The sequence below is a fragment of the Camponotus floridanus genome, unplaced genomic scaffold (assembly GCF_003227725.1).
Source record: "Camponotus floridanus strain SB8 unplaced genomic scaffold, Cflo_v7.5 scaffold185, whole genome shotgun sequence".
Classification (NCBI taxonomy): domain Eukaryota; kingdom Metazoa; phylum Arthropoda; class Insecta; order Hymenoptera; family Formicidae; genus Camponotus; species Camponotus floridanus.
Window position 1 is genome coordinate 184,840 of NW_020229309.1, and position 23,035 is coordinate 207,874.

The window sequence follows — 23,035 nt, forward strand, 5'->3', positions numbered from 1 at the left end:
CGAAAACATATAATCGGGTCTGTAACAACAAGTTTTCTTGCCTCGCTGTGATCGACTCCGACGACGACTTTGTCATCACATTACAAACTTGGATAACTTGGTAAACTGACCCGGGGCCATTAGCCATCGTTTTGTTATCTCACGACGTACACTAAGTTCTCCACCTGATATTACACGGTAATGTAAACCAGTAACACAGCAAATTTTCCTAAGTGCCTGGAATATGTCATCAGTGTCGTCAGAGTCGATGAACGAAACATGGTTCGCGTTAATGATGTAGATAAATTATACGCCATCTCAAAAATGAAGGGTATTTCAATGTCTTTGATATAAAATTGTTAAAATTTTAAATATAAATTAGAAGTTGAATTTGTAATCACACACAACACTTCACTACAATATAAATCTCGCATTTATTAAGACAAGAATATTAAAGAGGTTAAGAAAAAAGCATTGATATTACATGCACTAAATTATCTCATTTTTCCTGTCAAAATTATTAAGGATGTTTTGTACCTATTTTCAAAATATTGAGAATTTAATGAAAATTGTGCAGAATGTTCTTACATACGTTTAGAATCTTCAGTACAATTTTTAAATCGATTCACTAAAGCGTTCACAAGTTATAAGGATAATTTGCACCGAATTAACATGTATTCTTATAGGAAATGTTATAACTACGTCGATTCAAATGACAAAAACGCATGAAAATAATATTCAGAATTTGTTTAAAATTTGCAAAAGTTCAGATACAGAGAAAATATTTGGTCAAATAATATTATACAAGTGCTAACTGGTTAAAAAGATATTAAATATAATTCAATGAAGTTAGCCATGTATCTGTCACAAGGTGAAATTCTCTGCCAAAACTTAATCATTTCGATTAACAAAATTCGGAATATTTCAATAAAAACGCAATAAATATTAAAAAATACATCTCTGCACTATAGCTAAGATCAAATTATAATATTCCACACAATTTCTTACTCAAAATACACCAAAAGTGGATATATATATTCGTCAATATAGATTTTCAGCTTCTTTTTGCTGGGCTTGTACATACAAAACATCCTTGAAACGAAATGCAGATTATTAATGATCAAATGTAATTAAATCTTATTAAGGATGTTTTGTACCTATTTTCAAAATATTGAGAATTTAATGAAAATTGTACAGAATGTCCTTACATATGTTTAGAATCTTCAGTACAATTTTTAAATCGATTCACAATTTATAAGAATTTTAATTTGCACCGAATTAACATGTGTTCTTATGGGAAACGTATAACCACATCGATTCAAATGACAAAAACACATGGAAATAATATTCAGAATTTGTTTAAAATTTGCAAAAGTTTAGATACAGAGGAAATATTTGGTCAAATAATATTATAATAATATTATGCTAACTGGATAAAAAGATATTAAATATAATTGAATGAAATTAGCCATGTTCTGTCACAAGGCGAAATTCTCTGCCAAAAGTTAATCATTTCGTACAAAATTCGAAATATTTCAGTAAAAATGCAATAAATATTAAAAAATAAAATCTCTGCACTGTAGCTAAGTTCAAATTTTAATATTCCACACAATTTCTCATACTCGAAATACACCAAAAGTGGATATTCGTCAAGATTGATTTTCAGCTACTTTTTGCTGGGATTGTACATACAAAACATCCTTAAAATATGACTCATATATTTATTTAGCATTTGACAATTATAATAATTTGTTTGATAATTTGAGTATATATATATATATATATATATATATATATATTATTTTAGAACATTATTAGTTGGAATTGTTAAAAAATAAGAATTGGAAAAAAAATAATTCTTTTTTTAAATAAACGATACTAAACAAAAAACTATCACAATCGTTGTTTTTTATCCCGTTGATGAAACAGTTATATAAACCAGTGCTCTGATGCGGAAAATTTATTGATGCAGATTGACTCAATCGAGAATCATAAATCGCACAATCACCGAAAAACGCTTCGGGGAACGAGCTTTAATTCTGACGCGCGTTGCGTTTCTCTCGTTTCATTCATATTGCCGTACTGATCTAGACACGCAATGCGATTCGGTATCGCCGATAGGGTCACGATCCTTACACAATTCTGGCGAGATGCCAGAATCAACTGAATTAGTTTCACGGTCGTATTCAAGCGCATAGGGATTTTAGAATATTCGAAACAACACGATGAGTGTAAGAAAGGAATTTGGTACATATGTTGTTCTACATCGATTATTGAACATGCTAAAATTTAACGATTATGGCAGTCGTGTAGTAAAATAGTAACAGATGTTGCTATCTTCTCTTATGAATTATAAATAGTTTTGTAAATAAAAAATTTTAAATATATAAAAATATAGTAATTGTTAAAAAATAAGTAATTAAAAATATATAAAAATATAGTAATTGTTAAAAAATAAGAATTGGAAAAAAAATATTTAATCTTTCTTTTTTTTAATAAACGACACTAAACAAAAAACTATCACAATCGCTGTTTTTTATCCCGTTGATGAAACAGTTATATACACCAGGTTTATTAAAAATATATAAAAATATAGTTTATAAAATAAAAACTTTTATCACACATACATCATCATTCTTAATAAGGTTGATATATCATGCAAAAGTCCTAATTTTTGCCTAACTTATGTTTATAAATATATATTGTTTAAGAAATATTAAAAAACTATATTATAATAAAAAATCTAAGTGAGACAATGCTTTTATGATCAGATTCTAATTGATACGCGCTAACACAAAATAATATTAAAGTATTGAAAAATATTAACTTTGGAAAATATATTTAAAATGATCTCTATCTTATTATACGAGTTATGTGTTTCAAATATATCCATATTATATTCGAAACATTATATTAATTTTATCTTCGATAAATCGTCGAATCATTTATTTTATCAAAGTCATTTTATTAAACGTGAAATATTAAATTTCTTTGTAAGAAATTAAACAAAATTTCCTTCTGACATAAATCATTGATAAATATGCCAGTGAAAGTAATAGAGAAATGTCTAATGAAACTTATCTATTATCTGAAATTTTAACTTGCAAACTTAGTTTGTTTGATAATCTCAATAGCGAAAGTTAAAATCGAAAGTGAAAACACGAACACGAAGAATCCTTTATTTATTTTACTCCAATTCTGCGATTTTGTAATATTTTATGCAGAATAAAAACGGTGTAATGTAATACAAATTTTCCATTATTTTATAATATAAATTTTTCATTCATTGTTCAGACATAACGAGCTCACTAATAAGTTATTGAAACGAGAATCAATAGATAACAATATACAATTACCGAGAAACTACATAGAACTGCTCTGAATGCAATTTTACATTAAAATATAAATATATGAAAATGTAAATTTTTTTTAAAAATGCCCCACATTGGAATAATGTGTCCTAGTTCTATTATAACATTTTTTAAATTATTTTTTCTGGTAAACTATGCAAAACGTATCAAAAAACTACAAAAGCAAAGATCAAACGTTTTTATATTTTTAAAGAAATAGAGAAGATGTAATCCTTGTAAATATGCAATCAATTTCATCAATTTTTATTGAATTAAAATATGAATGTTTATATTTCAGCGAATTTAATTTAAAAAAATATATTTTAATTATATTTTAATCTCAATTATAGTCAGCTGAGATCTTTTTCACTGGAAGAAAATATCCTTCTCAATATTTTCCAAAAATTAATAATATAAATCTCATAAACAGAATACTTAATAAAAATTAATAAAAAATCGGTGCAATATTATTAATTGTAACATCACTAAATCTTGACAAATTTTAAAAACCGCCAATAAAATCTGCTCGTCATAAGTGTAATATTTTATATTGATTTAAGCAAATGTAAAACATATCATATCGTTTTATCTCTGAAAGAGGAATTGAAAGAAGACATTGTCTCCACACACATAGAGTTCGTTCGTTCAACGTGAGCTGCGTGACGTTTCCGTAAAGCAAGCAATGAAAAATAAAACGTTCTCTTATTTTTTTAACGAACAATTAAGCAGTTAATTAAGCGTGCTGCACAATTAATAAGCAGCCAGTCATGATCGTTGGGAGAAAACGAGAGAGATTTCCCGGTCACGTATCTGCGGCATCGCCAGCAATAAATCTCGAGCGACGATCTCCGAGCGCAACGAGCGTTCAGAAAAAAATGTATCTCTCGCGCGGAAGTTACCTCCGCACATCCGCCCCGTGCAAATGGCATTTTCCTCGCGATCACGTACTCTCCGCGCCTAGTTCATGATTAATGCCATTCCACTGGCTGCATGTGAAGAACTGCATTACTTTCTCTCTATACAGAGTGTCCCAAAAATCCCGGACCGGTCGAATATTTCATAAACTATGCACTTTAGAAAGAAATGTTTCGAACAAAAGTTGTATGGCTTGAAGGGGACCATCAGATAGTGGTAATGATTTGACATGGGAGAGTCATTTGAAAGTCACGTGAAGATCATCGCCAATTTCTTAAATGGAACCCTCTATTTTTTATTACATATTCGTGTAGCTTATCTCGAGAGCTTTCCAAAACACTATAATAAAGTATTTCTTCATTGAGTACTTTTCGAGTTATGAGGCTTGAAATCATTTCTTAATTTTGCATAAACCATAAAATAGTAAAATATTCATTTTTCGATTATCTTAAGTAAATACTTTTATGTACAAAATAATGAGAGGAATCAATTGGTCTAAAGAAAAAACATAGTTGTTTTTAAGAAAAAAATATGTAATTTGTAATGAACAATTACATATTTTTTTTAAAAACAACTATGTGTTTTCTTTACACCAATTGATTCCTCTCATTATTTTGTACGTAAAATATAGTACATAAATAAATTAAGGTAAAATAATCAAAAAATGAATATTTTACAAGATATTTTACGGTTTATGTAAAATTAAGAAATGATTTCAAGCCTCATAATTCGAAAAGTACTCAATGAAGAAATATTTAATTATAGTGTTTTGGAAAGCTCTCGAAATAAGCTACACGAATACGTAATAAAAAATAGGGGGTTCCATTTAAGAAATTGACGGTGATCTTCACGTGACTTTCAAATGACTCTCCCATGTCAAATCATTGCCACTACCTGATAGCCCCCTTCAAGCCATACAACTTTTGTCTGAAACATTTCTTTCTAAAGTGCATAGTTTATGAAATATTCGACCGGTCCGGGACTTTTGGGACACTCTATATCTCCCTTTTTTTTCGCGATATTTTTCTGACCGTTTCGCCTGCCCTTCTTCCGCTCCGCAATTTTCCTCCACGTTGGAGGAGAAGCTTATCGAGACGAGGACAATGGCGGAAAACGCGGCGACGACAATATTGTCTCTCGAAACAGTGAGATATTTTGCCACGTTCTCGTGAGAGCAAGGACGAGGCTTCTCCGAGAGTGCACTTAAAGCGGCCACCAGGTATTTCCCGCACGAATACTAAGATTAAAATTATAGCGAAAAGTTTGAAAAATTCACTGGTTCGCTAGAAAATTTCATGACGCACTTTATGATTTAATAATATATATTTTTTTAATAGATTTTAATAGATTTTATAGTTTTTTATTCTCGCGAATAATATAATAATTTGTAAGCTAATCGCATATACTGGCTTCTTTGCGTGTGCTTACGTGGGAATATATACGCACACGCGGACACAGGAATTATTAAGTTAAAATATATTGTTGTAAAGCGGAATATTCTGCTTCTCTCTTTTACTGAATTATAAAACAATTTTCCGTTTCTGGATGTTTTCACAGCACACTGAAATTCAACGTTTGTCACAACGGTAAAATTTAGATCAGAGCCAAACAAAGAATACATTTATAGTCAATCAAAAAAGGAAGAAACATTTTGCAATCTTTTGTGAGGTGTACCGCTGAATATTCTATCGCGGCGACACAGAATATTCAGCGATAGAAAACTGCATGTAAACTGGAAAATAACTTTTTGAAAGCACAAGGGACATACCGAGAAAAAAAAACGATACTTTTATGACAGGACTATTTAAACAACGCATATTGCATAGCTTTTTCTCAAAATATCCCAGCGCAGAACTCGTCCTTCCCAACGTCAATTCCATCAACTTTCGCCAATGTCCTTCCAAAAATGAAACGACTATTTTTGTACACTGAGGAAAAAATTATCTTGAAATAAAAAAATTTTAGTTAACTCAAGAAAGCTATTTATTCGGTGGGTAACTAATCACGTATTTACTTGTATTCAAAACGTCTGTTTGCTTAAGTTAAGTATTTATTTACATATGTCTAAAAAAATATATATTAAAAGAATATAACTTTTAATTAAATATCTTTATATTTTAATTTTACAAAATATTTATTAAAATGCATTTTTTATTCCCAAGAATTTTAAATTTTTTTAATTTTAAAAAATAATATATTTAATTTAATAAATTATAGTATATATTTTACGAAAATAGTATTTAAATATAAAAAATATATAAATGAAAATAATGTACTTAATATAACATGCATATTTAATTAAAATTAAAGGCTTTTGCTTAAATGAAATAAACAATTCCTTCCATTTAAAGCAAAAGTTTCAAGAAAACAAATTTATTGGATTTAAAAAAATTTTTCCCTCAGTGTAGTGAGATTAAACGCAAGTGAAACAGTTAAAGCAATTGAATTAATATTTTCAAGAAAGGATCTTTTTTATTCGATATCTAAAATTAATTATTCAATATCTAAAATTAATTATTCGATATCTAAGAGAGGTTTTAATATATTTCACAGATTCCGAGATAAATGTACCGTAATTCTCATGTCAACTGCGTTTTACAAGTTTGATAATAAGCAGGTTTTAAATTAACAGAGTACAAGAATGTGCTTGTGTGTCGACTTACCCGTGTTTCATTCCTGAGTGCCTTATGATGCGGTTCACTCACAGTGATAGACCTCTTGTGCAGTCGCTTGTGAGAGAAGAGATAATAATTCTTCAGAGCACCGATCTGAAATGAAAAAATAAAGCATCCTTATTATCTCCGATTCAAGTGCGGTTTGAGAGGATGTGCAGCAGTCGCTCGAACATAAACATAAGATGGTGGAAGGAAACTCGCAAGTTTCCCTCTCGCGACTCTTGGATTGCCTTTCGATGGTCTTGTGACTCGATATCGGTTCGATTGAAGTTCGACAGTAACTTCCCCAAAGTGCCATTTCTAAATTATACGGCGAAACTTGCTGGAACCCGTTGACATTCATCGCCATGTTTTTCGCAGACGATAAATGTTCGCTGACGTGTTCACGCATTACAGACGACGTAATAATTATCTTTAGCGTGCAAAAATGATTTTTTAATCTTTCAACAAATTTCTCTTGAATTTTAATGACGATCAACATAAAGCGATAATATATTAAATTGACATAAGTTCCACAGTGAGAAAAATCGTTTAATTGTAAATCGTTTGATTGTGTGTGTTTGAGCTGCATCTTCTTGCATCACTGTTTATCAGTTTAATTTCTAACAAACTGAATTTAAAATAATTTATTCAATAATCTGAATTGAATTTATCCAATAATCTTGTTAGAATTCAGAATATTAAACAGACTTTTGAGATTAAATGGAAAAAATTTTAGACGACTTGGTGCTCGCGTGTTTAGTATTATTAACCAGAAAATTTAATTGATTGAATTTATCCAATAATTTTGTTGGAATTCAGAATATTAAACAGACTTTTGAAATTAGAAAAAATTTTAAACGACTTGTTGCTGATGAGTTTAATATTTTGAGAAAATTTGATAAATTTAACAGGAAGAAATTAATCATATTCATCTGGTAATTCCTACAAGAATTCTAGTTCGTCCATTTTCTAACAGACATAGTGGTTGAATTTACCAGAATTCTGCAACCTAATTTTTTTTCAATTGTTTATCAATTTAATTTCTAATAAACTGAATTTAAAATAATCTGGATTGAATTTATCCAAGAGTCTTGTTGGAATTCAGAATATTAAACAGACTTTTGAGATTAGATGGAAAAAATTTTAGACGACTTGGTGCTCGCAAGTTTAGTATTATTAACCAGAAAATTTAATTGATTGAATTTATCCAATAATCTTGTTGGAATTCAGAATATTAAACAGACTTTTGAAATTAGAAAAAATTTTTAATGACTTGGTGCTGAAGAGTTTAATATTTTCAATGAGAAAATTTGATAAATTTAACAGGAAGAAATTAATCAGATGCTAATCATTTCATCTGCTAATAATTTCTACAAGAATTTTGGATTATCCATTTTCCAACAGAGATAGTGGTCGAATTTACCAGAATTTTAATTAATGCAACTAGATTTTTTTCTCAGTGCACTGTTTATCAGTTTAATTTCTAACAAACTGAATTTAAAATAATTTATTCAATAATCTGGATTGAATTTATCCAAGAATCTTGTTGGAATTCAGAATATTAAACAGACTTTTGAAATTAGATGGAAAAAATTGTAGACGACTTGGTGCTGATGAGTTTAATATTTTTAACGAGAAAATTTGGTAAATTTAACAGGAAGAAATTAATCAGATTCATCTGGTAATTCTTACAAGAATTCTGGTTCGTTCATTTTCCAACAGACATACTGGTTGAATCTACGAGAATTCTAATTAATGCAACCAGATTTTTTTTTCATTGCATATTCATTAAAAATTATGCATCATAATTTATATATAAATAATATTACATTTGCATATTATTAGATTATTGTCAATATAAAATATTATTTACTATTATAAAGTTTTGGCCGAATATGTACGATCTTATCAAGTTTAATAGTATTAAATATGAATTCGGTTTCCATTAGACCGTTAAGAAGAACAATGAACATGCCAAGAACTCAACGGCGTCGATTAAGCCGATTTTTGCCAGTTACTGGTTACCGATAGGTTTAACATTAAAGCCTTTTGTTTTTGGATTTAACGGCCAGGAAGTTGCTAAATCCAAAATCAACATTAACGAACGACGTGCACGCGATATTGACTACCATTTTGGAAGTTTAACGCGATCCAGAGAGATAATTGGCAGCTTATTGGACGCTGGACGGTTATAATTATGTCTATATGTACGCACCACACGAATAGAGTAGCGTTTCAGTTTGGCGGTCGATGAAAATGATTGTCGATAATTCTAGGCGCAGCAAAAGCCACGCTCCAATAACGCTGTATACATACATATCGAGAATAACTAATAAACTATTCCACTGATCTGATTTTTGGATCGGTGATCTGATATTTGGACATCGTGAGCCTTAATTAAATCAACTGATATTTCTCCAAAATTAGCTTTAGAGTGAAATCAAGGAATATCAGGTATCAATTAAGTCAAATTTTAATATTATTTTCGTCCACTGGGGGTATATTATTATTTCCTACACAAAATTAAAAAACTATCTCTCTTCTTCTTATATATATATATATATATATATATATATATATATATATATATTCTTCAAAATTAGTTTTAGAGTGAAATCAAGGAATATCAGGTATCAATTAAGTCAAATTTTAATATTATTTTCGTCCACTGGGGATATATTATTATTTCCTACACAAAATTAAAAAGCTATCTCTCTTCTTCTTATATATATATATATTTAGTAATGCATACACATTTTTATATAAATTGCTTGTATGTCTAAATTTATATATACAAGGTGTCCCAAAAATCCCAGACCGGTCGAATATTTCATAAACTATGCACTTTAGAAAGAAATGTTTCAGACAAAAGTTGTATGGCTTGAAGGGGACCATCAGATAGTGGCAATGATTTGACATGGGAGAGTCATTTGAAAGTTATGTGAAGATCACTGTCAATTTTTTAAATGGAACCCCCTATTTTTTAAATGGAACCCCCTATTTTTTATTACATATTCGTGTAGCTTATCTCGAGAGCTTTCCAAAACACTATAATAAAGTATTCTTTATTGAGTACTTTTCGAATTATGAGGCTTGAAATCATATCTTAATTTTGCATAAACCGTAAAATATCTAGTAAAATATTCATTTTTCGATTATCTTGCCACTATCTGATGGCCCCCTTCAAGGCATACAACTTTTGTCTGAAATATTTCTTTCTAAAGTGCATAGTTTATGAAATATTCGACCGGTCCGGGACTTTTGGGACACCCTGTATATATCGTGTGTGTGGGATGTATTATTTTGAATATATTTTTCAAGGAAAACAAAAATTTGTTTGTTAAATTAAAGTGCAAAATTGAAAAAAGAAGTAAATAAAGACTAATCAATATCCAATATTGCTTCCCTTTCTCTCTATTAGGATTTTTTCAACATTAAAAAAAACTCGTATCTAAAAGTGCATTATGCAAAAAACGGCACATATCGGCACGTGTCTGTGATTTACTGGCGCATTACTTGGATATTCTCCGACACTTGGAGAAGAAGTCGTGGAGGAACCCGGTTCCCGAAACGGCGCAACTTCCGCCGGCGGGATTTTCCTAGCGGAAACGAAAATCAAGCAAAACTGCATCGCGCCGCGAAGTAGAATCACTTTCTGAAGCTGTTTTTGCGCCGCCGATGCTTTACACGTGTCGCCTACTTGAAATTCTTCCGCGGTGCACCTACCTCCGGAGCCGCGGCTCGAAAATTGAAGAGCAACCCCCGAAGAACTCCGGCGCAACTCGCAAGGGAAAAAAAAAGAGGAAGCGCACGCTTTATTTCGCCATCGAGTTTTATCCGGAAATTTTCGCGGCGAGTTTGAGACACCTATCTCGATGCTCCTCCGGACTTCTCGAAAATCTAAGTAGCCGAAGAGTGGCAAAGTGCATCACTTGCTCCTCTCAATCTCGAGTTATCTTTCGTGTGAAAGAGAATTACTTGCCCTAGTTCTTCTACTTTTGCCATTTTTATCTCTTTAGAAGCAACAGTGTATATCCATGTGCGAGTTTATTTCATTTCAACCTGTAAACTTGTATCCCTGCAATAAAATCATAAAATAAAAAGTAATAAATGATTCAAAATAAATCGTAAATAAATAACTTTTCCGAAGCGAAAATTTGATTGAATATTTTTCTTTAAAATTCATCAATCATGTCAAATATTCTGAAATTCAATGTTTGAATAAAACATCTTTATATATATATATATATATATATATATATATATATATATATATACACATATGTGTGTGTGTGTGTGTGTGTGTGTGTGTGTGTGTGTGTGTGTGTGTGGAATTAATTCAAATCCAAAATTTAATTAATTAAGAAAACCTTTCAACTTTCAAATTATTATAAATATCTTTCTTATATTCGAATCTCCAATCACGTACATAATAAAATATTATTAAACTAAAATTTATCTGAAAATAAAAATTAAAATTCTATTTCATTTAAGGATGTTTTGTATATACAAGCAAAAAATAGCTGAAAATCAATATTGACGAATATATCCACTTTTGGTGTATTTTGAGTAAGAAATTGTGTGGAATATTATAATTTGATCTTAGCTACAGTGCAGAGATGTGTTTTTTAATATTTATTGCGTTTTTATTGAAATATTCCGAATTTTGTCAATCGAAATGATTAACTTTTGGCAGAGAATTTCGCCTTGTGATAGATACATGGCTAACTACATTGAATTATATTTAATATCTTTTTAACCAGTTGGTACTTGTATAATGCTATTTGACCAAATATTTCCTCTGTATCTAAACTTTTGCAAATTTTAAATAAATTCTGAATATTATTTCCATGTGTTTTTGTCATTTGAATCGACGTGGCTATAACATTTCCTATAAGAACACATAATTCGGAGCAAAATAAAATCCTTATAACTTGTGAACGCTTTAATGAATCGATTTAAAAATTGTACTGAAGATTCTAAACATATGTAAGGGCATTCTATACAATTTTCATTAAATTCTCAATATTTTGAAAAGGTACAAAACATCCTTAAAATAATTTTATTTATGGAGATAAAAGATAATATATTCATGTCGTATCTAACAAGCCTATAACAATTATTCATTATATTCTTTTATTACTTTCCACAATCTTTTATTATTTATTATTGCTTTTCGTAACATATAAGTATTTTTATTTGAAGTAGATCGATTTGAAAGAAGAAATGTATAACAAGATTTAATTACATTTGATCATTAATAATCTGCATTTCGTTTTAAGAATGTTTTTTTGTATGTACAATCCCAGCAAAAAGTAGCTGAAAATCAATTTTGACGAATATATCCACTTTTGATGTATTTTGAGTATGAGAAACTGTGTGGAATATTACAATTTGATTTAGCTACAGTGCAGATATGTATTTTTTAATATTTATTGTGTTTTTATTGAAATATTCCGAATTTTGTTAATCGAAATGATTAATTTTTGGCAGAGAATTTCGCCTTGTGACAGATACATGGCTAACTTCATTGAATTATATTTAATATCTTTTTAACCAATTAGTACTTGTATAATATTATTTGACCAAATATTTCCTCTGTATCTAAACTTTTGTAAATTTTAAACAAATTCTGAATATTATTTCCATGTGTTTTTGTCATTTGAATCGGCATGGTTACGTTTCCCATAAGAACACATGTTAATTCGATGCAAATTAAAATCCTTATAACTTGTGAACGCTTTAGTGAATCGATTTAAAAATTGTACTGAAGATTCTAAACATATGTAAGAATATTCTGTACAATTTTTATTAAATTCTCAATATTCTGAAAATAGGTAGAGAACATCCTTAAATTCGGGACAATTAATTTCTAATCGAATAATTTCAAAAATTTATTACTATTTTTGTTGGTGAATCAATTCAAAGCTGCTTAGGAAGCTTTGTTCATATAAAGATGTCAGTTTCAGGCTACATTGTGTACAGAAAAGGGATGCAAAAAGGAAAAGCGAGGCTATCGCTATCTCTCGATGATATTCCACGAAAATAGTGGGACATGCCTCGACAGTTTTACTAACGGCCGACGTTGGCAACGACAATGCCGATGAAGTTCCATTCGCATATTTTCGTATTCCACAATTTTATGTTCAACTTGTGCACGACACGCTCGTGCCGTGAACTCCATGACGCAAATTTCACAAGGGACAGTCAAGGACTCGCTCGAGAGCTTCTACTATTCGTGGCCAAACGGCGCCCGCCGAAATTCTTGCTCGAGACTATAGGGAATTTTGATAATATTCCCGTGTGTGCGATTATTTCTGGCGTGGAAACGAGGCGCTGCCAACGATATTAAACTTGATGATGTGTATTCTATACAAGATACGTCTCTATATCTTGAAAATTCATAAGCTTGTTGTGACTTGTATTATAAATATGCACAATAGAATAATTTATAACGAAAAATAATAAAAGTAGGTAAATTATAAAAATTATAAAAATAAATATTTCTCTTAAAAACTAATAAAAAAATATATATTATAAATATGGAAAAATTGTGGAATTTAATAATAGTATGATATTTTTTAAAAGTATGTGAAAAGTATTCTTAAGATTGAGACATTTAAATTAATATTAAAATTGAGTTAATGAAACATCCTAATTAAAATAAATGTAAATCTAAATTATTTTGAAAAATTTAAATTTAATAAATTTAATAAAATTAAATCAAAATTTAAATTAAATTTAAATTAAATCAAATTTAATCCTAAGAAATTTAAACCAATTTTATTTTAAATCCAACAAATATTCGTCAAAGAGAATCTAGTAAATAATTCTACATAATCATCCCTCGTATATTCAAAATTTCGAATAAAGTCATACGTGAGAATCTTAACAATTTCAAAAATCGAACCGGCAGGCTATCTTTCTATTATTGACAATCGAGTACCTGCGAGTTCTCTTCTTCATGAGGATGACGACATAAATGCGAGGTCACGTCGTCGCTACTAAAAATGACAAAGCACCCAACTTTGACGCGATCTTTCCCTCTAACGTAGATACTCGCAAACTCTCCAGAATAGAGTTTTCCCATGCGTTTGTTACCGGTTGCATGAGTGATAGCCTCCCCCGACCTGCTTCTCCGACTCTATGTCATCCGCTCCATTAACGCCTTACTTCTAGCTTTAAGCCGGAGGGCGGTATAAAATAAAGCGACGAAGACGTCGGCGAATACGGGCTGATTCGGCACGATTAGCGTAAGAAACTTCTACTCGAATTTTCAAACTATCTTTATAGCGTTCTATCAACAAATTCGCTCAATTCGAAGTAACTCAGCTCGAACAACTGGAGAGGATGTCAATTAAAAATCTTATAAAATTGACAAAGAATATGACACATACAATAATAATACATCAAGAAGATTAAAATTCCGACGATACAATTCTTAGGGTTGCACGAGATACCAAGATTAGTCTTGATATTGTCTTGTCTCGTCTTGTCTTGAATTTCAAGACAAGATCAAGACAAGATTTTTAATTAGTTATCAAGACAATACCAAGACTAAGACTGTCAAGATTATTAGTCTTGTCAAGATTATTGGTTCTCAAAAAAACTAAAATATTTATATTTGTAAATGAAAGAAATATATCACTATATACGAATTTAAAAAAATTTTATTCAATAAAAACATTTACTATATTAATAAATTTAAAAACATTTAATATTAATACAATATAACATTTTTATAAATTAGAAATCAAATTCGCAAATTTTAGACATTAAAGAGCATTTCACCCAGGAATTGATGCACATTAGTGCTTTTAAAGATTTACTTTGTAATTTGGTTCTATTTTTTGACATAGTCAGAGTTCCTATTGAGAAAAGTCTTTCTACTGGCACGGACGAGGCAATTGAACTTAAAATGTCTCGAGCCATTTTTGACAATGTGGGATAAATATGAACCTGATTTTTTTGAACCACTCCAAAATATTTATATCTGCACATTCTCTTGGAGCCTGTAAATAGTTATTAATTTCTGTTTTCCATGAAACAGTAAATGTTTTTTTATGTAAATAGACGGCATTTATATCGATTACATAGTAATAATTATAATTAAAATATAATACAATAGTAATAATTATTTCAAATTATATTACAAAAATTATGTTAAATATTATTTAAATAATTTTTTAATATTAGATAAAAAATTGTTAATAAAATCGAGACAAGACAATACAAGACGAGATTTTTGCTAGCAATATTCACTCGTGAAGACAAGATTTAAATTTTTGAAAATTTTCAATACCAATACAATATTTATACGAATATTGTCTTGTCTTGGGTCTTGTGCAACCCTAATAATTCTCGATCATACATCGAATACGGAGTTGGAGCATTTTAATCTCGATCCCAAAATCTCGGTTAACTCCGCAAAATATTCTTACAGGGGGTAAAAATCGGTCGACGCTAAAAGAAATTCTGGCGAAATTCTCCCGACAATTACCTACGTTTCTTCGGCTGTGCATCACTCGTACGACGCTTGCGAAATCCTCGAGCCACGTCGACCTTGGCGCACTTCCCGGAAATCCCTCTAAATCCATCTAGAAGCTTAGCTTTTCGGGAAGCTATAGCACCATCGCGTTTTCGCTCGCGCTTCGATGCGCTGCCACTCGAGATAATCCCGATGGGAGATACTCGTCGCGGTAGCTCCTGCATGCGAGGAGGGCGGATAAAAAGACAAGAAAATAGATGAGAGCGCAGTGGTGATGGCAATGCAGGTGAAGGCGATGCACACGGAGGTGGGAATCCGCATAGAAGCAGAGCACAATACGGCACAATTTATTAATACTCTGGGACTCGCCCTCAGAAGCAAACGGCGAAACAGATATGCCAGCTGAGCGCGCGAGCGGAGCCTGTTACAGGCCTGAACGGAGAAATGTCAGAACAAAGCATCCTGTGTACAACGTACGGTGCAATCTGCGAGAAAATTGCGGTAGAACGTTGCCTGAAAACACACATCGATTGTAACCATAAAATAAAAGGTTTTATTTAATTTGAAATGTGTATCTCTCGCTTTTTAATAGGATTGTAATTTGGAAGAAAATTACAAAATATCTTAAAGTGGAATGCGTAATAGCTGTCAAAAGAAATTGGCGTGTAATGAAAAATTCCCGTCGAGTAATATGATTTATAAAGCAGTCACGATTCGTTTGATGTACGATAATAGATCTTGACATAATTGTATAGTTTACTGCTCCGATATTTTTTTATCATCTTAGGGAGAAAATCTCGAGAAAAAATTGATGCACAATGAGAAAAAAATCTGGTTGTATCAATTAGAATTCTGTTAGATTCAACCAGTATGTCTGTTGGAAAATGGACGAATCAAAATTCTTGTAGGAATTACCAGATGAATCTGATTAATTTCTTCCTGTTAATTTTACCAAATTTTCTGGTTAATAATACTAAATTCACTAGCACTAAGTCGTCTAAAATTTTGCCCATCTAATCTCAAAAGTCTGTTTAATATTCTAAATTCCAACAAGATTCTTGGATAAATTCAATCCAGGTTATTGAATAAATTATTTTAAATTCAGTTTGTTAGAAATTAAACTGATAAACAGTGCACTGAGAAAAAAATCTGATTGCATTAATTAGAATTCTGATAGATTCAACCAGTATGTTTGTTAGAAAATGGACGAGCCAGAATTCTTGTAGGAATTACCAGATGAATCTGATTAAATTCTTCCTGTTAAATTTATCAAATTTTCTGGTTAATAATACTAAACTCACTAGCACAAAGTCGTCTAAAATTTTTTCCATCTAATCTCAAAAGTCTGTTTAATATTCTGAATTCCAACAAGATTACTGGATAAATTCAATTCAGATTATTGAATAAATTATTTTAAATTCAGTTTGTTAGAAATTAAACTGATAAACAGTGCACTGAGAAAAAAATCTGGTTGCATTAATTAGAATTCTGATAAATTCAACCAGTATGTTTGTTAGAAAATGGACGAGCCAGAATTCTTGTAGGAATTACCAGATGAATCTGATTAAATTCTTCCTGTTAAATTTACCAAATTTTCTGGTTAATAATACTAAACTCACGAGCACCAAGTCGTCTAAAATTTTTTCCATCTAATCTCAAAAGTCTGTTTAATATTCTGAATTCCAACAAGATTGTTGGCTAAATTCAATTCAGATTATTGAATAAATTATTTTAAATTCAGTTTGTTAGAAATTAAACCGATAAACAGTGATGCAAGAAGAGGATGCAGCTCAAACACACACAATCAGAGAGCTAGCGTCCTCTTTCTGGCACTACTGCTCGTAAGAGAAAAAAAATATACTTTGGATTTAAGGTTAATACTACTTCTTTATATACATTTCATGATAAATATTGAATACGAGTTAAGTTAAGAGTGGCAAGCAAAGAAATTAATATAACAAGAAATTTTATAGATCCAATCAGAAAATATTAACCAAATCTTTATAGTAAAATCTATTAAACGTTCTAGTTATAAAAAATGGAGTCTTATCATGATAATTAAAAATTCTTGTTTGATTTAACCAAAATACCTTCAATCATATACGTCTTGTTGGTACAATCAAACGATTTTTCTCACAGTGCATATATCTCGAAAAATCTGTCGTTTAAAATTTATGATAAATGTTAAAAATGAGAACATGTGAGGAATCCCTTTATCTTCTGACTTGTGTCATTTTCAGCATCATCAACTTGTATAAAGATTTCATGAATTGATGGAGAAATCTAACGGTAAATATTGACTACAGTGAACTTAATTGTAACATCAGGATGATTTTTTCCAAGGAGCAGAGCGTACTTTGATGACGTACTTAAATCCATTTTATTTCTCGAGCCATTTTCGCGGGATTCAGTATGTCATGACATAAAGTCATAAGATCCAAAGAAGAAGATAGTACAGGTGATTTATCATCCCGAGTCTGCAATAAGCTTGCGTTAAGGCGCGTGCACACTAAACTCGTTGTTTTAACGTGCATGTGCCCGATTGTAAAAGTAAAAATGTTAAACTAATCTATAAGTTAATCTATAATTCTCCAACATTACTTAACTTTCATTTCACAATTGCTGAATTTTTTTCTCGCAATAGTGAAATTTAGAAAGAGAAGGACAACATGTAACTTTTTTTTAATGCACATATATGTAAAAAAAATAAAATAATATTATAAAATTATATTATGTTTTATTACTTATACATTATTATATCATATATAATAAATTATATTTTTTTTATATTATATAAAATTAATATCTCTTCCTCTCCGTTATTAAGAATCTTTAAACGATCACATTTAAACTAAAGCAAACATCACTGCCGAAACTGTTTATCGCCAGCTGTTAACGAATTCTCTTTGCAACGGTTTGGCCAACCGTTAGTCAAATAACAAAATTTGATCAGCGTTCAAAAGGAGAGAGAAGATAAAGGTTCTAAAGTACATTCTATGCTGTGGCCCTCGATAGCACGTTCACGCAGCAACCCGAACTTATTCTCCACTCGTGCGCATCGCGTTGAGTTTGTATAGTCTGTACGAGCCTTTAGGCTGCCCCGCGCGTGTACTTCCGCCAAACTTCCGGTTCGTTTCGCGTGGTAGTAAACTGCAGGTACGGACGTGTATTGCAGCAGAGAGGCAAACGCGCGCGGCAAGGGGGGTGTCCGAGGGGGTTCCCGAACAGCGTTAGATAACGGCGGGATAGGGTAGTTTGAGAGGGCCACTAAATCAAATCGCTTGAAGAATGTCTTATGGTGACCTGCAGGTTATCGCCGGCCGTATACGCGACATACGCGGATATTCCTGGCGAGTACGTGGCCTTGCAAGTTGTCATCGCGCGCGATCAAGTTAAGATTAGACGCGAAATAGGTAGGAGAGTCGAAAAGGTCAATTTGTAGTTTTCAGCGTATTTCGAAAGCGTCCTTTATTTACACGTATATTATGGAATATTAAAACATATTTAGAACTAGGGTTGCGCAAGACCCAAGACAAGACAGTATTCGTAAAAATATTGTATTGATACTGAAAATTTTGAAAAATTTAAATCTTGTCTTGGCCTTGAGTAAATATTGGTAGCACAAATCTCGTCTTGTATTGTCTCGTCTCGATTTTATTAACAATGTTTTATCTAATATTAAAAAATTATTTAAATAATATTTAATTTTTGTAGTATAATTTAAAATAATTATTACTGTTGTATTATATTTTAATTTTAATTATTACTATAATCGATATAAATACCATTTATTTACATAAAAAACATTTACTGTTTCATGGAAAACAGAAATTAATAACTATTTAGAGGCTCCAAGGGAATGTGCAAATATAAATATTTTGGAGTGGTTCAAAAAAATCAGGTTCATATTTATCCCACATTGTCAAAAATGGCTCGAGACATTTTAAGTTCAATTGCCTCGTCCATGCCAGTAGAAAGACTTCTCAATAGAACTCTGACTATGTCAAAAAATAGAACCAGATTACACAGTAAATCTTTAAAAGCACTAATGGGCATCAATTTCTGGATGAAATGCTCTTTAATGTTTAAAATTTGCGAATTTGATTTCTAATTTATAAAAATGTTATATTGTATTAATATTAAATGTTTTTAAATTTATTAATATAAATGTTTTTATTGAATAAAATTTTTTTAAATTCATATATAGTGATTTTTTTTTTCATTTACAAATATAAATATTTTAGTTTTTTTGAGAACCAATAATCTTGACAAGACTAATAATCTTGACAGTCTTAGTCTTGGTATTGTCTTGATAACTAATTAAAAATCTTGTCTTGATCTTATCTTGAAATTCAAGACAAGACAAGACAATATCAAGACTAATCTTGGTATCTCGTGCTCTATTTAGAACTTGTTAATTGATGTTTAAGAAAAAATATCAATAATTTTGCAGAAGGATATTAAATTGCCGTTAAATGCGAATAATGTGTATGCTTTGGTAATAAAATTAATGTATTTTTAGATTAAAATTGAAGAACCTTCAAGGTAACAGAAAATAATTATGTAATATATAAAAAAAATAATAAAGAAATATAATAAATATTATTCATGAACATAATGACTCTAATTTAAGTTAAACTATTACAAGAATGTGCTTATGTCATTCAGCTAAATTATCCTTTTTTATGTTTTAATAATAAAAACAATTCTAATCCATTCGACAGTTGAGGGATATCCGCAATCTCTCTATTCTCGTCCAATGAGAAACAAATATTTCCCTAAAAAAACAATGTTTTCCACTTCAACAGCAGAGAAATCGAGAGGCATTCGCGATACGCGCGAAAAGTTCGCATGCACAATGCACACACACGCGTACAGAAAGACACGTAGGAATCAATGCTACGATGGAATATCGCGTAAATTGCATCGCGGCCGCATTCGCGCCGCGTGCAGCGGCCCGTTCACTTCAGCTCGCTTCTATCGTTTATTCGTCGCAAATACATGGATACATCCGTCCGTCGTGAAATCCTTGATCGCGGAATCACGCAGCAGGTCTCATAATGCCAATCACGTACTGCAGATATTGTAGCCAGGATCCCCCATTTAACGCTACCGTGTATAAGTTGGCGCTGTAATAAGTGCGGATAGACTCGTATATAGGTCCCTTAGTTCCTTAAGAATGTTTTGTACCTATTTCCAAAATATTGAGAATTTAATGAAAATTGTACAGAATGTCCTTACATATGTTTAGAATCTTCAGGACAATTTTTAAATCGATTCACTAAAGCGTTCACAAGTTATAAGGATTTTAATTTGCACCGAATTAACATGTATTCTTATGGGAAACGTATAACCACGTCGATTCAAATGACAAAAACATATGGAAATAATATTCAGAATTTGTTTAAAATTTACAAAAGTTTAGATACAGGGGAAATATTTGATCAAATAATATTATACAAGTGCTAACTGGTTAAAAAGATATTAAATATAATTCAATGAAGTTAGTCATGTATCTGTCACAAGGCGAAATTCTCTGCCAAAAGTTAATCATTTCGATTAACAAAATTCGAAATATTTCAATGAAAACGCAATAAATATTAAAAAATACATCTCTGCACCGTAGCTAAATCAAATTGTAATATTCCACACAATTTCTCATACTCAAAATACATCAAAAGTAGATATATTCGTTAAAATTGATTTTCAGCTACTTTTTGCTGGGATTGTACATACAAAACATCCTTGAAACGAAATGCAGATTATTAATGATCAAATGTAATTAAATCTTGTTATACATTTCTTCTTTCAAATCGATCTACTTCAAATAAAAATACTTATATGTTACGAAAAGGATTAATAATAAATAATAAAAGATTGTGGAAAATAATAAAAGAATATAATAAATAATTTTTATTGGCATGTTAGATACGACATGAATATTTTATCTTTTATCTCCTTAAAGATAAATAAAATTATTTTAAGGATATTTTGTACCTATTTTCAAAATATTGAGAATTTAATGAGAATTGTACAAACGTCCTTACATACATTTAGAATCTTCAGTACAATTTTTAAATCGATTCTATCTTCGAACTAAAGCGTTCACAAGTTATAAGAATTTTAATTTGCACCGAATTAACATGTGTTCTTATGGGAAACGTCGATTCAAATGACCACATCGATTCAAATGACAAAAACACATGGAAATAATATTCAAAATTTGTTTAAAATTTGCAAAAGTTTAGATACAGAGGAAATATTTGGTCAAATAATATTATACAAGTACTAACTGGTTAAAAAGATATCAAATATAATTCAATAAAGTTAGCCAGGTATCTATCAAAACGCGAAATTCTCTGCCAAAAGTTAATCATTTCGATTAATAAAATTCGGAATATTTCAATAAAAACGCAATAAATATTAAAAAATACATCTCTGCACTGTAGTTGAGGTCAAATTGTAATATTCCACAATTTCTTACTTAAAATACACTATTGATTTTTAGCTACTTTTTGCTTGTCTTGAAGATTGTTGTTGAAGTGTGTAAAATCTAATATGCAATTATTCTGAAATATTTTCGAATAAAATCGAGCAACACTGTTTTAAGTTAATTATATCTTCCTCAACACTATCAATCATATATTTAGCATCGATTTTTTAGATATTTTTATATATTTAAAGATAGTAGTTTAAACGTTCGGCAACGCGATACTAAACTAAATAGCTAAAATTGTACACGAGATGTATTTAAGATTCAGTCGGATTTCTAAACGCGCTGACATTTATGATTAATGTTAATTTATACAACAGGTTATATAACAGGAGTTATACCTATAGGTATAGTAGAGAAAAAAATAATTATACAGAGACGAAAAAAGACAGATTCATTGTTAAAAAATGAAATCCAAATGTATCGCAGAAAAAGAGAGGCGTTCATGTCATTTCTCGATGTTGATTGCCAATTTTATAGAAATTGCGCATGCAAATTTGACTTGGTGATGAGCTCAGTATTGACAGCTTGACATTCAGCGTTAAAAGAAATATATCGAAAAATCAACGAGAGAAACTGTGAGAACGAGTGAAACTGAGAGGATAAAAGAAAAATGGAGCATGAAATAAATAAAATAATGATGTACATGCATGCATGTCGGAAACTCAGATGCAGTTTTTGTAGAATCAAATAAAAATGTAAGCATTTGTAATTTTGTGATTTTTTTATGTAAACAATCCCATATTTGTGGAATACAGGATCTTATTAAAAACCAGTCTACATAATTTTAATGAATGGAAAGAAGAGGGTTACGTATAAAATAAAAGATACGATATTGTGATCGGCAAAATGTGGCCGCTCGAAAAACAAATATCGCTTATCGCGAATAAAGAACATACTGAATGAAACATACCCTTCTTCCGTTGCATCCTCGATTTTATATCTCCGCCTGTTTATTGGCGCAATCGCTCCGTGTGCATTGCTTTATGTGCAACACGCGCGAATCTCTTTTCTTTTCTATAGAACACCCGCAAAACGAGAGAATTAAGTAATTTTCGAAAAAAACCTCCATTTAAAAATAACTTTCTTTTAATCGAAAAAATAATCGGAAACCATCATAAATTATCGATAAATTATCTCTTTATTTTCTTAT

At 30.5% G+C, this 23,035-nt stretch overlaps 1 protein-coding gene across 1 annotated transcript in view; it reads right to left on the bottom strand.

The window, feature by feature from the left end:
- The window catches only part of LOC105256511 (furin-like protease 2), a 34,677-nt gene extending 27,409 nt beyond the window's left edge, over positions 1-7,268 (bottom strand). Inside the window, exons 1-2 of the mRNA XM_025407725.1 lie at positions 7,059-7,268; positions 6,908-7,012 (exon numbers count right to left, since the gene is read on the bottom strand). Of these exons, the coding sequence (XP_025263510.1) occupies positions 6,908-7,012; positions 7,059-7,268 (315 nt within the window). The remainder of the gene's footprint in view (positions 1-6,907; positions 7,013-7,058) is intronic.
- Positions 7,269-23,035: the final 15,767 nt, after the last annotated feature.